This window comes from Ceratina calcarata, unplaced genomic scaffold, assembly GCF_001652005.2.
Source record: "Ceratina calcarata isolate Rehan_Ccalc_2016 unplaced genomic scaffold, ASM165200v1 scaffold151.2, whole genome shotgun sequence".
NCBI classification, from domain to species: Eukaryota; Metazoa; Arthropoda; class Insecta; order Hymenoptera; family Apidae; genus Ceratina; species Ceratina calcarata.
Genome location: NW_017136308.1, coordinates 1,510,728 through 1,524,915, shown reverse-complemented (window position 1 = coordinate 1,524,915; position 14,188 = coordinate 1,510,728). Strand labels below are relative to the sequence as shown.

At 40.9% G+C, this 14,188-nt stretch overlaps 1 protein-coding gene across 9 annotated transcripts in view; it reads right to left on the bottom strand.

Annotated features, from left to right (window-relative positions):
- The window catches only part of pnt (ETS transcription factor pointed), a 108,382-nt gene that overhangs the window by 18,597 nt on the left and 75,597 nt on the right, over positions 1-14,188 (bottom strand). For all 9 annotated transcript variants that reach the window (XM_026819486.1, XM_026819485.1, XM_026819487.1 and 6 more), the window contains 2 exons: positions 9,587-9,703; positions 3,332-3,535 (listed from right to left, as the gene is read on the bottom strand). In XM_026819486.1, coding sequence (XP_026675287.1) covers positions 3,332-3,535; positions 9,587-9,703 — 321 coding nt within the window. The remainder of the gene's footprint in view (positions 1-3,331; positions 3,536-9,586; positions 9,704-14,188) is intronic.

The following is a 14,188-nucleotide window of genomic DNA, read 5'->3' as shown; positions in this document are numbered from 1 at the left end:
CGTCAATAACTCGTTAAATATTAATGCTAGCGAAAAAATTTTATACAGAAATTGTAAATCTCGTCGTCCTCTACAAGAAAGGTCATATACAATTTTCCCGTAGATTCAACTGTTTAAGAGTAATTAAGGAAAAATGAAATTTTTTGCCAAAAGTTCGCCGTTTCGACGCTGGGATGGTCGGATTTTGTCAACATCAATAAAATGCCAAATAATCATACGTAACTCGTTAAATATCGAAGTTAGAAGGAAAACAACTTTTATTTGAAGCATTTTTCGCAATTTTGAAAAAAAAATTTTCCGTCAGCGTCAATACTTAATTGGATATTTCCTTCTATACTCTTTAGCACGTAGCTATTTATTATTAGCATTGTTCTTCCGACGTCTGATTTCTTTTTAATTGTAGGAAATGCGTTTTTCTAAGGTACATAAACTTTTGGGATTGACTGTATAGCCAATACATCCTTAAGATCATCTGTTGAATCTCATAAACGTTGATTAATGTTTGTATTATTCTCTCTCTGATGCAATTAATCCAACAACTATAATAATCAAGCATCGTTCGTATTCCCAAAAAGAAGAGAAACTTAAAACGATCCGCGGTTGTGCAAACGAGGACGAAACGACACAAGTTCAGCCGGCGTGGCGGGGCGAAGCCGCGGATGGGTTTCTCTCTTCGCGATTCGATCGTGTGCGCAGCGTCAAGAGGATGCAGCTTTTTAGTTTCTACTTTTTTTTTTCTACGGCGCACGAGAGAGTTTCCTAATATCCGTTCTCGTTCGCGGAATCAAAGCGATTACCCACGCTATGTCGCGCCGCGTCTACGCGGGTGCACCGGTGCACGTTGAATCGCGATTGGCCACGGATTGACGACCAGAATACTCTTCAATTGTTAAACGCGGTACGACCCACAAACGTTTCACGTTACAGCTTTGTTAATTATAAATTCATATAGAAGATGATTAAATGTAAAAAACGTGTTGAAACATTTATGTAGATATCGTCAGTATTTTCCCTAATGAGCACAGCGCGTGTGTCGTGCATTCTTTTATCTGAAATAATTGTCCTCACGCGTCTAATTACAGTGGCTCTATTTGTCCTCTGATAATGCAGATAACACCTATCTATACCGTCCTGATCTTTTTTTTTTTATATCCAGATACATAACGAAGCTCTGCTTTTTATTATCATTCATGAAATTCATTACCAACAGGAACTAATGAGAGTTTGCAGAACTCTAAATCGATCGACGAATTATTGATAATAACTGAGTTTCATAGAATGATTAAAAATATATAAAATGTCAAAAGCTGCAGGGTGGTACATCGCCATAGTCAAATGATGAATTTTATTTGAATCAAGTTTTATTAAATTAAAATTATTATTTAGTTTCTAGAAAAATTCGCAGTTTAATAATAAGAAATCGTTGGAAGCTCGTGTGAAAATCTCGACTGATCAGGTCTCGTGTTGCGCGTTTAATCGGGCCTGTCGACTGAATCGCGGTTTCATCGCCGATCGTGGAATAATCGATAAGGAAGTACGGGTGTTTACTTGAACGGGAATTAAATCATGGGTGAACCTCCGCTTCCTGCCCGGATCATTTCATACCCTGTCTCCAACCTTTTTTGTATTTATTCCTGCTCGCGTCCTTCCTGTCCGCGCAGTATAGACACCGAAGATGTAAAAGTTCCCGGGAAACTTCCTTCGGGCGTATGATATACGATACGAGCGATGAACGGCGTACGCAAATGAACCGATCTCGAGTGAAGATCCAGAAGCGAAAAGGAAGAAGCCTCGTACATGATTTTATCGATCGATATTTATTTTATGAAGAGTTATTGCCTGCACTAGCGATTTTTTCAAATCCACTGGCCAGGATATTGCCTCTGCTTACATTTTAGCATTTCTTCCTAGGAATAAATCATAATTCCTGGCTTCCACTTATGTACAGAGTATCTCAGTATTAAAACTGTTCCTGAGATCCTAGCTACTACATTCCATTTAAAATATAACTAATTTCTGTTCACGTCGCAATTTCTGCTCAATGATTTGCGATTACAGATAAAAAAGCCAGTGTGAAATTGTTACACAAATAGAAATTTAGTCATTTACTATAATTACTCGTTAGAGATAACCAGCACCTAACGTTTGCATCGGCTCGGTATATGGAAGTCGTCCGTTGTAAAGGATCCCCGTAAAAGGCCTCTATCTCGTAATCGAAATACGAGTGGTTGCACGGCACATATAAAAAGGGACACACGTACGGGCGGGGTGGAGTGGTCCGAAAAACCACCTAAGTGGCCGAGGCAATGGCACGGGAGCATTCTGGTGGCACAGGATATCCGGAGTGGGAGTTTCTATGCCGCGCGGCTCTTTTTTTTTCCCCATTCTCTCCTTCGTTCCGAATAAAAAGTGCCGATTCAACGCTTCGAAACGTTGAAAACGCGATGCTCGAACACAGAATACGGAGAGAGGATACGCGTCTCGCCTCCGCGATTCCCGTCATTGTTCTCTCTCTCTCTATCTCTCTCTCTCTCTTGCTTTTTTTTGTAGGTACCTGTGCATCGGCGTGCACGTGACATCGCGATTTTACGGAAATTCGATCGGTGTTTTTGTCCATCCACGATAGCCAAGGAAAACGACTCTTCCGGCCCAACCTGCTCTTTTCCACTCGCGAATATCTCCCAGTTTGGTAAATATAGGATCCTACCTTTTATTCCGGAGGATACAGGGAAAATTGGGGGTCTTCGTCTTCCGAGAAGAAGAACCTTTCAAGGAGCTCGATGATTCTTTTTCACATTCCCATGTCTAATAATACGTGTAGAAAAGATTTTCAAATGCGGGGTACACATCGCTGAATTGGGATTCTTACGTTACATAATTTTATACCTTTTCTCAGTGCATTTGATTTTATGCATTTATAGCAGGAATTTAATATGCAGTATAATCTAAGTACATCTCATTATTTTTCGATGTTCAGTTTCAATTTCATTTTCAAATTGACATCACAAAAGGTGTTACATAAAAATCCACAGTGTAGTTGTTAGACTGTTCATTTATCTCAAACTAAAAAATTCTTTAAAAAATTCTAGAAGTAGACAGCAAGATTTTTTAAGAAAATTCATTATATAAATACTACTTGTAATACATAAAACTGTACAGAATATCAGAATTTCAATGCACATTGCAACATTTGATAAATGTTTAAAAAACACTGTTTAAACCGATACCATAAGTGTTTTATTTTGCATAAAAATCAGCTGTCTAGTCATGAGATATCATCCTGATAAACGAGAGGAACCAGGAGAGGAAGGAAAAGTATAGCTTCACGTACCTTTCTGGAGGATCTCGAGGTGTTCCCACAGGATGTCTCCCATGAAAGCTGGAGCACGCGCCAAGAAGGATTCCTTCCCCATGGCACAAATCTGTTTCCCGGTCATGTGCTGCCAAGGCTGCATCGCCACACCCTCCAACGAGAATTCGCCGATCGCCCAATGCAACCAGTGAGCGACAGCTGCTTCCGACCATTGCCTCGGATCTGAAAGAAGATATTACCATTCGTTCGATGAATCTTCATCTATCCCAGTGGATTAACAAATTCAATCCCAATGAAATTTGAACTTTACACGAGGTAAATGTCGTCAATACCCGAAAGCAGCGATCACGTATTTTTGTACTCGGTAAAACCGATCCGATCAAAACATCGCATCTTCTGAATGAACTGCTACTGAAATCGATTTTATCTGTTTCGAATTTAAGTGCACTAATTTATTGTAAAAATGGCTAAATTCTCATTAACACTAGATTGCCCAAAGAAGTCATTTTTACTGCTTTTGGGCAAATGTACAAATAATAATGCATAAATTATTTTNTAAAAATTAATTTTAGACAAATTTCTTTACACATTATTCTTTCACAATGCAGTCATTTTGACTGCTTTGGGCAATATAGGTATATACTAAGTTTCAGTCTTTCTAGTGTTAATAAATGAATGAAGACGAATCTTGGTATTTTCATTTCACGATCCTCGAGCAAATGACCAAATGATCAATCCTGGGAGTGGTTATTTAAGCTCGGAAGTCATCACTCCTTTTGCAAGGCGAATTCTTGTTCGTTTAGAGTAATTTAAAAGATGTTTTAAAAATACATTTAATACGTAAATCGATACGCTTTATTCTTCGAAACTTAATATCAGACGCTAATGCAAGCACTTAGCGTAAGGCATTTGCTACCCATTTATGCATCAGACATTTGATGCGAATTAATCGCAGGCGACGTCGAGGATAGAAACGGTTTTCGAAGACGAGAAAGATGGCATGTATCGCGTCGGGTTGACGACATGATCGGTGCTCGGGCCCGGCCATCTTTGGTAGAAGCAATACCGAGAAACATTGGAATGTCCCATTTGAGGTGCGCGCCCATATTTGCACGCGTGTCTTGCATTGTTTCGCGGTATCTTCCCGCGTAAAAGTACAGTTCGGCTCATAATGCAAACAGAAATCACGACGAGCCCCCTCGTCCGTCTCTCTCCTCCTTTCTCCCTCGCCCCGGTTACGTACCGTCATCCCGACTGAGAGAAATTTCGTCGAAGCGGACCACTAATTTCACTCTCGACTATTTTCCGAAGGAATTTTAAACACTTTCACTGTTTGTAACCGCGCGCTGAATTAATGCAAACATTTTATACGCTCCATCCTAGAAGGAATAATTTGAAACGATGTTCTTTTAATTCAAGGTTTACGTTTCATCGTAAAAATCGTAAATGACAAACAAACAAAAAAACCAATTGAAAATGTTACGCAATGAGAAAAAAGTGAGGAGCAGGTTGGTTTGAAATATGGCTCAATAAACGAGAACTGGAAGATGTTCAGAGTTTCTTGCTGAACATTTTTTCGTTTCGCTGATAATCTTCTACCAGCGGCACCGAGAATCTGCATATTCCTCTCCCCGGGCGATGATAATGCAAGGAGAAGTAATCTAACGTAATACAGGACTTTTAACTCCCACCCTCTTTTTCACCTTATCTACCGCTTGATTACGTCGTAGCAAACTAATTGCCTAGATTAGCCTATTGCGGCGCGGCTGATTAAAAGCCGTAAAACCAGCCAGCGAACGTCTGCGGCATCTGAGCATCTCCTCGAACGCGTTTCGCGTAATCGCTTTTTCTACCCTCTCGTACGCAAATATCTCGCCGATATCGTTTAGCCTCACCGTTTCATTACTTAACGCGAAACTCGTATCGTTAGAAACGTCTACCGATAATGGAATTAACAATCAGATTTTGTTCTTTATGTGGTTAAATCTTTACTTAAGATTACTTGAACATTTCTTCTTATGAGCAACTGACACTATTCCGAATTCTAGCACCATTGAAAGGCAAAGCATAAACGCTTTACTACTACAACTTTAATAATTTTTTCCTTGAACATCTTCGGTCTTTACTTTCAAAGTCTAATCGTTAATTTCATTACTGATAGAATCCTCTTGGCACAACTCCGTTCTCGAAATTCAAAAAATTAATGAAAAAAGAAATGAGACGAAATTTTTGGACAAAGAATTCTTAAAATTCGTTTGCCGTAGTTGAGAACAAAGGCGTCCCGGTTGTTCAAAGGCTAATCAAAGGCGAAATAAACGGAGTAATCGAGGAAGAACGACGAGTGGAGGACAGCGAGCGAGTCCAGAGGAAGGAGTGAGAGTCTGTTAACAGTGCTGACAAGGAATAAGTTCGGCAAACATTCGGCGCGATCCTCAAATATCGGCGGCCGCTTTGATCGTGCCGTGCTATGCGGTGCCGTGCCGTTAGACACCCGTGCCTCGTGGTCTTCTTTGCTCTCTCTCACCTTTTCCTCTATTTAAGTATTATCGCCGCGGTCCCCGGTACTCTCCGCCGCCTCCAAGTCCTCCGTCGTCGCACGGTCTCATCGTTTCCATGAAGTGGACGCGCGGGCGCGCGCCAAAGGATCCTTCCTTGTTCATTGAGAAAAACGGCGTTACACTCGCGAGTCACGTACAGAGAGCATCGGGCGTGCGATTTCGATATGGCCATCCAAGGACTCCCGGTGTTCTTTCTACGATACTCCTCGATCACCGGTGATCTATTATGCTCCCACCGGCCGGGACACCTTTGACTTCTAACGATGTTTCCGCGAGGGAAAACACGCGCATCATTGACGCTGATCGATCGCTCGAATCTACAAACTATTTCCAACTGCGATAACCTGTCGAGAATCGATGTCCCGAGTTGTGTAAGTACGCTTTTCTATTAGCGAACGATAAGATCGTCGATGTAATTCCGGATCACTGGACTCTATGCACTTACAAAAAATTGTATGAGATGATGGAACAAAAATCATTATTTTTAAAGACCAAAGAGAATATCGATTTCATTTTTCGAACACTTCTCGGTACGACGTTTCACATTGAAGAGATTTAGATAGAGAGAACAGAGCTAGGACTGTCGAACAATGAATCGTATAATATAATGGGGTGTCTAAAAGCAGCGATCATAGAGCCTTAAACAGAGATAGTCGCCGCAGGTGCGACACGCGCAAGCTTTAGACGACGATAATCGGGGAAAATACCGACTGTGATTTCGGTCGGTTGGTTTAGGAACCGTCTGGCTCGCGCGAGTTTACCTACGATACGATGTACCTGCCCCTAACAGTGATAAATTTCACCTCTCGGTGGGACAGGTGGACGCCAATTTCTCTTCTTTATTCTCTCTGTCTCCATGCACGGTTCTCCTTTATGGTAGACCGATCACAGGAAAACGATGGACTCTCGATACAGGCCGCACGCGTCACGGTGAAGATTTTAATTAGCCATCTGACGCTTTTTTTATTTTATCTGCATCCATCGTCTGTTTGCCTCCGTTCAATCGCTGCTGTCTTATTTCGCTCAAATATTTCTCGGAATTTTTTCAACCCTTCAGGAACCAAGAATTACTCTGATCCATTTAAGGATGTATTGGCTATACAGTTAATCCCAAAAGTTTATGCACTTTAGAAACGCATTTTTTAAAAAGAAATCAGATGTCGGAAGAACATTGCTAATAATAAACAACAAAAAAAAATTTTCGATTTTTCCGAGATTTTTCCAAGGGATACCCCTTCAATTTCTTCCAAATTTTCGTTTTTGGCCAATAACTCCCAAATCGTTGGACATACGGAAAAATTGCATATGACCTTTCTTGTAGAGGACGATAAGATCTACAATTTCCATGTAAAAATTTTTCGCTAGTGTCAATAGTTAACGAGTAATTTGCAAAAAACTGTTTTTTCATTTTTCATCAATAACTCGTTAAATATTAATGCTATCGAAAACTTTTTAGACAGAAATTGTAGATCTCGTCGTCCTCTACAAAATGGTCCTATAAATGTTCCACTACGTCCATCCGTTTGGGAGTTACTGGCAAGAAACAAAAATTTTTGTCAAAAGTTGGCTGATTCGACGGTGGAATGGTCAGATTTTGTGAACATCAATAAAATGCCAAATAATCATACGTAACTCGTTAAATATCGAAGTTAGAAGGAAAACAACTGCTAGTTGTACGATACTCTCGTACGTTTGTACGATAAAAACCGGAGAAGCTTTCGGTTTGAAACATTGCGTCGAAGTGGTACGTGACGAGCCGCGGCTCGATTCGACAAAGGGGTACGCGCACATCCTTAGCGACGCTTATTATTCATAAGAACGGCAGATTCTGAATAAATCATAATAACGAATGCGTCAGAGAGGGTTCTGACGTCCCGCAATGCAATCGCGAATGCACGCCGTGTCTCGGTTTACGTTGCAGCAGGTGCTGTGGCGACGGTTGCGGTAGCACGCGCGGTATTCGAACTCAAAGTTCAGAAAATGGATCGTTTACGTTTAGATCATCTGTGAATTCCTATACCATCGATTTAACAGCATGTCGAAGGATCTATGTTTCAAATGCTCCTAATGTAGGTTTGACACTGATTCAAAATGAGATCAGTTGAACAGAGAATATCTAGAAAAGGGACGAGAAGAGACCTAAAGAGAGAGCAACGAGAGAGAAAGATATGAAGAACGATAATGGAATCGATGAAATCTTAAAGATTCATCTTCCAAAATCTTAAACTCCTGTCGTTGGTTTAACACTACTTAAAAATGGGACGATTGTTGAATATAGATTAACGTCGGGAACAACGGGTCGAACGTGGAATGTCTAAAAAAGCGATGAGAGATTTGAAGATCGGCGACATAAAATGGGCACCGAGAGGGGAAGAAGGGGAGATATAAAGAAAGAGAATGGAATCAGCGCGACTTCGGTCTAAAGTGGAACGGTACGACGCGGCGCGAGGTTGCTCGTTAGGTTCACGGAGGTCAGACTGTAGGTGATCTGGCTGGAGGGTACGAACCCGGGGCATGTAGACCGGAAGTAACGTCACACCCGCGTGGCTCTGAATGCGCATACCGGATGTGTGGCATCGGCTCCCCATCAGAACCATCAACATCACATTCACAATTCCTGCACATCGCCGCCTCGTCGCACATCACATCACATCGCCGTATATACTCGCACGCACGCACGCACGCACGCACTCACGCACGTATCTACCTATGCACGCACGGATCGAGGATTTTCCCTGTTTCGAGACGCGGCACACGCAGACCGTTCTGCCACGATTTTCGACAAATTTCACCCGTCCGCGGTCGACCGTGAATCGTTGTGCAACGAAACGAGAACCGAGTTCATATATTACTCGAGCCCTTTTCTGTGTTACGTTTGTTCTCCTTTTTTTTTTTTTTTTTTTTTTTTTACCGGGGAGACAGGTCCGCCCGAGTGATTTTTTAGAGATAATTAAATTGAGAAGCTCGATGCGTGACGATACTTTGGTAGTCGGTACATCGATCTGTGGCTACGCTTTTTATCAAACTAAATTATGTAAGTATATCTCAATTAACAGAAAAAGACAAATCAACAAACAAAAAGACTGTATCAAGCAATTTCAAATTACATCGATTTACATTTCCGGACAAAAACATAATTGTCGTTTAGAGGAAAGAGAAAAAATAACGTGAAATATTGAAACAACGCTTCTTCCTGATCGATAAACGTCTACATATTATACTTGCAATTAGCATGACCCTTGACTCGAGTAAGTGTATTTGCACTATAAATCTGAAACTAGATCAATAAATGCGGTAAATAGATGCAACAAACTCGTACATACAACACTGTTTTAATGGCCGATACGTTTTTCACTACTTTATTAAAATGATAGCAGTCATGTTTAATGGAAAAATGCAAAACGAAATCGACTATTTAAATATCTATATGTTAGAAAAAGTGAATCTGACGCTCGTAATCGATGCTACATTTAAAACGGAATCGTGTAAACGCTCGGTATGGAAACGTCAAAGTTATCGAATAGTATCGCGGTATCACGGGAACGATCCTGTAATTAGAAGTCGTTGAGAAACCTGTATACTCGGTGGAACGCGTGCAAGCCGCAAAGGGAGGCTAGAGAGAGAGAATATCGAAGACCAGAGGAGAACGTTTTCCGCGAGGCTGGAGTACCTCAGATGTAGAAGGGAAGAGAGAGAAAAAAAAGGCGGCACTCACCTTTGGTTATGTTGAGGCGGACTCGTTCCTTCTCCCAGGAGGCGAACGAGGCCTCCAGGGCCTCGGTCATCTTCTTGTTGGTCCCAGGTGTTAACGGCGGCACTTGCGCCGGTATATCTGCAACGTGATACAGACATTCCGATCATTAAATTGCCGAGAACGAAATTTAATTAATTTTGCATCCATTCACAAAAAAATTCCTCTTTCGTGTTTATCAATCAATTATTGAAACACCGCAGTTCAAACTTTGCCTCTTTTACAGTAATAACCTCGGCTTTTGTAAGAAATAGATTTTATAAAGTAATTGTTTATATGTAAAACACAATTTTTAAATTGATATAATAAATGATTTATCCGCGGTCCATCACTATTTTTTCATTTCGACAGAATGAGATCGATTCAGAGAAACGAGTTACCATTTTGTTTAAGTTAAGTCAAGGGGTCAACGGCCTTAAAAGACAGGGAATTCCTATTTGCATACTCAAAATTATCCGTGTTCCAGATTAATTTTTTTTCTCTTTTTTTCTTTCAGAAAAGATCGACATCCCTACACGTTTCTCGCTGTTTTCGATCGCTGGAGTGGACGTGTGAGAAGCCAGGTTAATGGTGCTTCTCACAAAGCGGCGGTGCACACAGGCATAAGTGCGGAGAGGCCCGCGCGTACACGCGGAGGAGCGTCAGGTGTCGCGGGCAGGAGCAGGAGCGAAAGCGAACCGAGGCAGAGGCGAGGGGGGGCACCCATCCTAGATAGCATCGTCGTAAAGAGGGGTGCAACTGGCGGGCAGGTGCAGGTGCATCGTCGTTGTAGGTACTTATACACGGTCGCTCTATGCCGTCCGCGACGCTTCGCCTTATGGCGCGAACGAACAATACTTGACTCGGCCGCGTTTCATATTCTTTGTCTCATCTGTTCGTCACCTTGACCTTAGGGTTACGCGTCGTCTTTCCCCCGGACATAATTTTCGATCCAGCCGAGTCTCTCAAACATGCGAAAATCTCAGGATCTTTTAATTTCCACGTTTTTTCTCAAGTTAACTGAACTTTCAGCAATTGCATATTTACTCCTGACAAATGTTTTTGAACGGGAATGCAGAGTTCGAGTCCGATGGAGTAATTTTCGTTTATCGAGAACGGAAGAAACGTAAGCTTGATAAGATAGACTGGACTGAGCGTGAAAACAAAGAACCAGTGGTCTGGCAACTAGCCACCGCAAATCTCGTCATTTCTTTTTTCAAACAAGGAACGTGGTTCCATTATCAAGTAGAAAGATTAGAGTAATAATGTTTCTTCATGAATTCGTCGCTATCGAAATTTCTATCCTCTCTCGAGTTATCGGAACTGCGTCGAACCAGCGCCAATAAACGACGTAGAGTAGGAACGAGTAAAGTCGAAGACGAAAATCGTGGCGTGGAGGAACCTAGTGCGCGATAAAAATCGTGTTCCCTTGGCGGACGTCGGGATATCTGCACAGCTGGATTTGCATGGCTATAAGCTCTTCCAACGGCATACCGCCGAAAGTCCATTAAGTATGTATGGCATGCACGCACGGTAAGTCTCCCGTAACCCATAAGCACCTTTGTCTCAACGCGCACAGCCACACGCGAATACACTTATACCTGTGCGTGCCCCTTCTATACGGACACGTGCGAGCGGAAATTTGCATACCTCCGCGCCGCGTTACAAACGTACAAAGTATCGTTTCGGGGCGGCTCACTCGCTAGAGAAACACCGCCGAGTCGTTCGCCGCCTTAAATGGCTCTACCGAATTTGACGCGCGATAGAAATAATTAATTAGCAATACGATGAACCCTTCGCCACGGGCTTCGCTACGTTTTAGTGGCCGTTAGATCAGAAACCGATTAAATATGTAGGTTTTATTTGAAAACGAAAATTGTACAATTTTTATTATGTGGTAAGACAAATTTTCTTGAATTAAAAGTTCAATTTTTAATCAAGTCTATATTAATAATATTAAAATAGAAATCTATTTAATTCCAAGAATGAAACTTTTATTTTTAAGAACACATAGATATATACTTTGTAATAAAAGAATTATAATTCTCATCCTAAGATAAAACCTATGTAGTTAATCGATTCCTGATTTAAAGAGTAGTAAAAAGAAACGAACCTCCTAATGGCAAACGATCGTCTTAAATCGCAAACGTTTCGTCGTTGCGTTAAACACCTGCTTGCATTTTGGTTCATTTTTTATGCATGGAGAGTCGTAATACTTTTGAGAATTTCGAAATTGTTTGAAACGAGTCGACTCATTTCTCAAACACTTAAGCCTCATGTATAATTCAATCGACAGGATTGACGAATTCCCTAAAAAAACGATCGTACCATTTCATCGGGTTCCATGGCAAATACTTTCGCGGCACACCGGTGCTAAGTGTATCAGCGAGGCACGGAACGAGAATTATTCATCGGGACGCGTCGGGGAATGCGCGTAATCGAGGAGGAAGAAAAGGAATCGGGCACCGAGCGAAGGGATCGACGGGAGAAGTTCCCGTAGAAGTCGAATTGGAAACCCCACGTGCCACGGCGCAACGCTCGCCTCGTGAACGGAATCCCAATCGGGCCACATTTGCGCGAACGACGCCTGTGGCTCGTCGTACACCTCGTTGCGAATGCCGCGTATGATCGAGCACCGACGAGACCCGCCCGTAAACGCTACCTCGATGGATTCCGCGGACCCCAGATTTATCTCTTCTCACGCGGACCTCCGTGCTCGAACAGTTTCTCATTCACCAAATTCGATCGTCCAGACGGACTGATCGTTAGAACTCGGACGCTGATTATTTAGATCAGTGCAAAAGTTCTTGCCTGATTTGAAATTATGATACGATCGTTTACATTTTTTAATGCAGTCATTCTTGTTTCCAAGTAGGGTGATTCTTTTATCGTAGAAACTGTAAGATCGTAAATCAAACGATAAGCATCAGAATTCAATGCAAAGAAATTATAAACATCGCGGCTACCGTTCAAGGCATAAAAAGCTCAATGAATATTTCAATATTTAAATGACAAAAGAAGTGTACATTAAAAACAGTTTTTAAACTGATAACGTAATTAGTTTTTTCTTTTTAATGTAAGAGCCTGCAGTTTATTGATCGTCATATTTCAACCGTGAAGAGTAGATCGGATGGTTAATGACAACTATCAATTACAATAACTAGTTTAGTAATGTATTTCAGTCACTTAATGAAATCAATGACTGAGAATATTTTTAAATAGTTTTTACTCTCAAACCCTACGTATTGGCACGTGGAATTGATTGAATTAATTCTGTAATTAAAGTGAAATGATAATACAGACAAACCGTGGTGGCGAGGGTAGAAATATTCTGAGGTATCGCCGTTCCGAGAAATCGAAAAACGTCGCAGGTGCGCATTATTTTTTCAGCTCGCGACTCGGCGACTAAATTCGATATCGAGACCGATTATCGAAGCCAGGCTATCCGCGATGGGCATTGCTTAATCGAATGGAAATGCAAATGAGTAAATGACCCGCGACCCAGCTGACACTTGACCCGTCTCGTTCAACATAAATTTACATAGCTCGTGTTATTTGCGGTCGGAGCCTATAACCCATTCCACCGATCCTTGCGTCGTTCGATGTACGATATTTTTTCCTGCACGATAATCTTAATTGTCTCCCCGAAGAACGTGTTTCTACCCGAGGCGAGGGATCGGTTCGGATTCCGTGTCCCACAGTGTCAGCACGTTAAAACGAATTTACTACCGAATTTCCTACGGAATTAAAGACGATTAGTGGCGGTTAGCGTAAGGGATTAGCTCTTCCAATATTCATGGAAGTTCGTCTAAACTTGGTTACAGAATTTCAAGAATATTTTAATGAAGAAACCATTCCTGCTTTAGTTTGGTAAGACAAAGAATACTGTGTATTATTAATGAACTGCTTTATATACAAATTATATCTGAAGAAAATGTAAAGAATTTATGTCACGTATAAAATAAAACAATAATGCACGTTGCTATTCTTAAAGGATAAAAGAAACCTTAATATACATAGCACTTTTAATTATCGTTCAACTTTGTTAATAAAACCTTTTTTGTACCTGACAATTAGAATTACAATTTTTATCTGAAACATTTTTTGCTAAGACGAAGAAAAAGTTTGTGTAAAAACAATTTGATTTATTAATTAATTATTGGCGCTACCGAAAAAACTTTTATACGGAAGTTGTAGATATTGACATCTTCTACAAGAAAGATTCTATGCATTTTTCTTGTAACTTCAATATTTAACGAGTTAAGTACGATTAGTTGGCATTTTTTGGGTACTAATAAAATACGGCCATTCCACTTTACGTGTACTGGAAAATACTCGTTAACTATAGATGATAGAAAAAAGCGTTTTAAACAAAAGTTGTAGCTCTCATTATCAGCTACAAATAAGGTCCTATGCATTTTTCTCGTACGTCCAACGGTTTAGGAGTAATTGAGAAAAAACGTGAATTTCGAATAATCTGAAGGGGTATCCTTGACAAAATTTCGGAAAAATTCGAATTTTTTGTTCTCAAAATTTCGAGAGATGCTTTTAGTAAAAGTTATAGATACTGCTATTACCTCTAAAAAA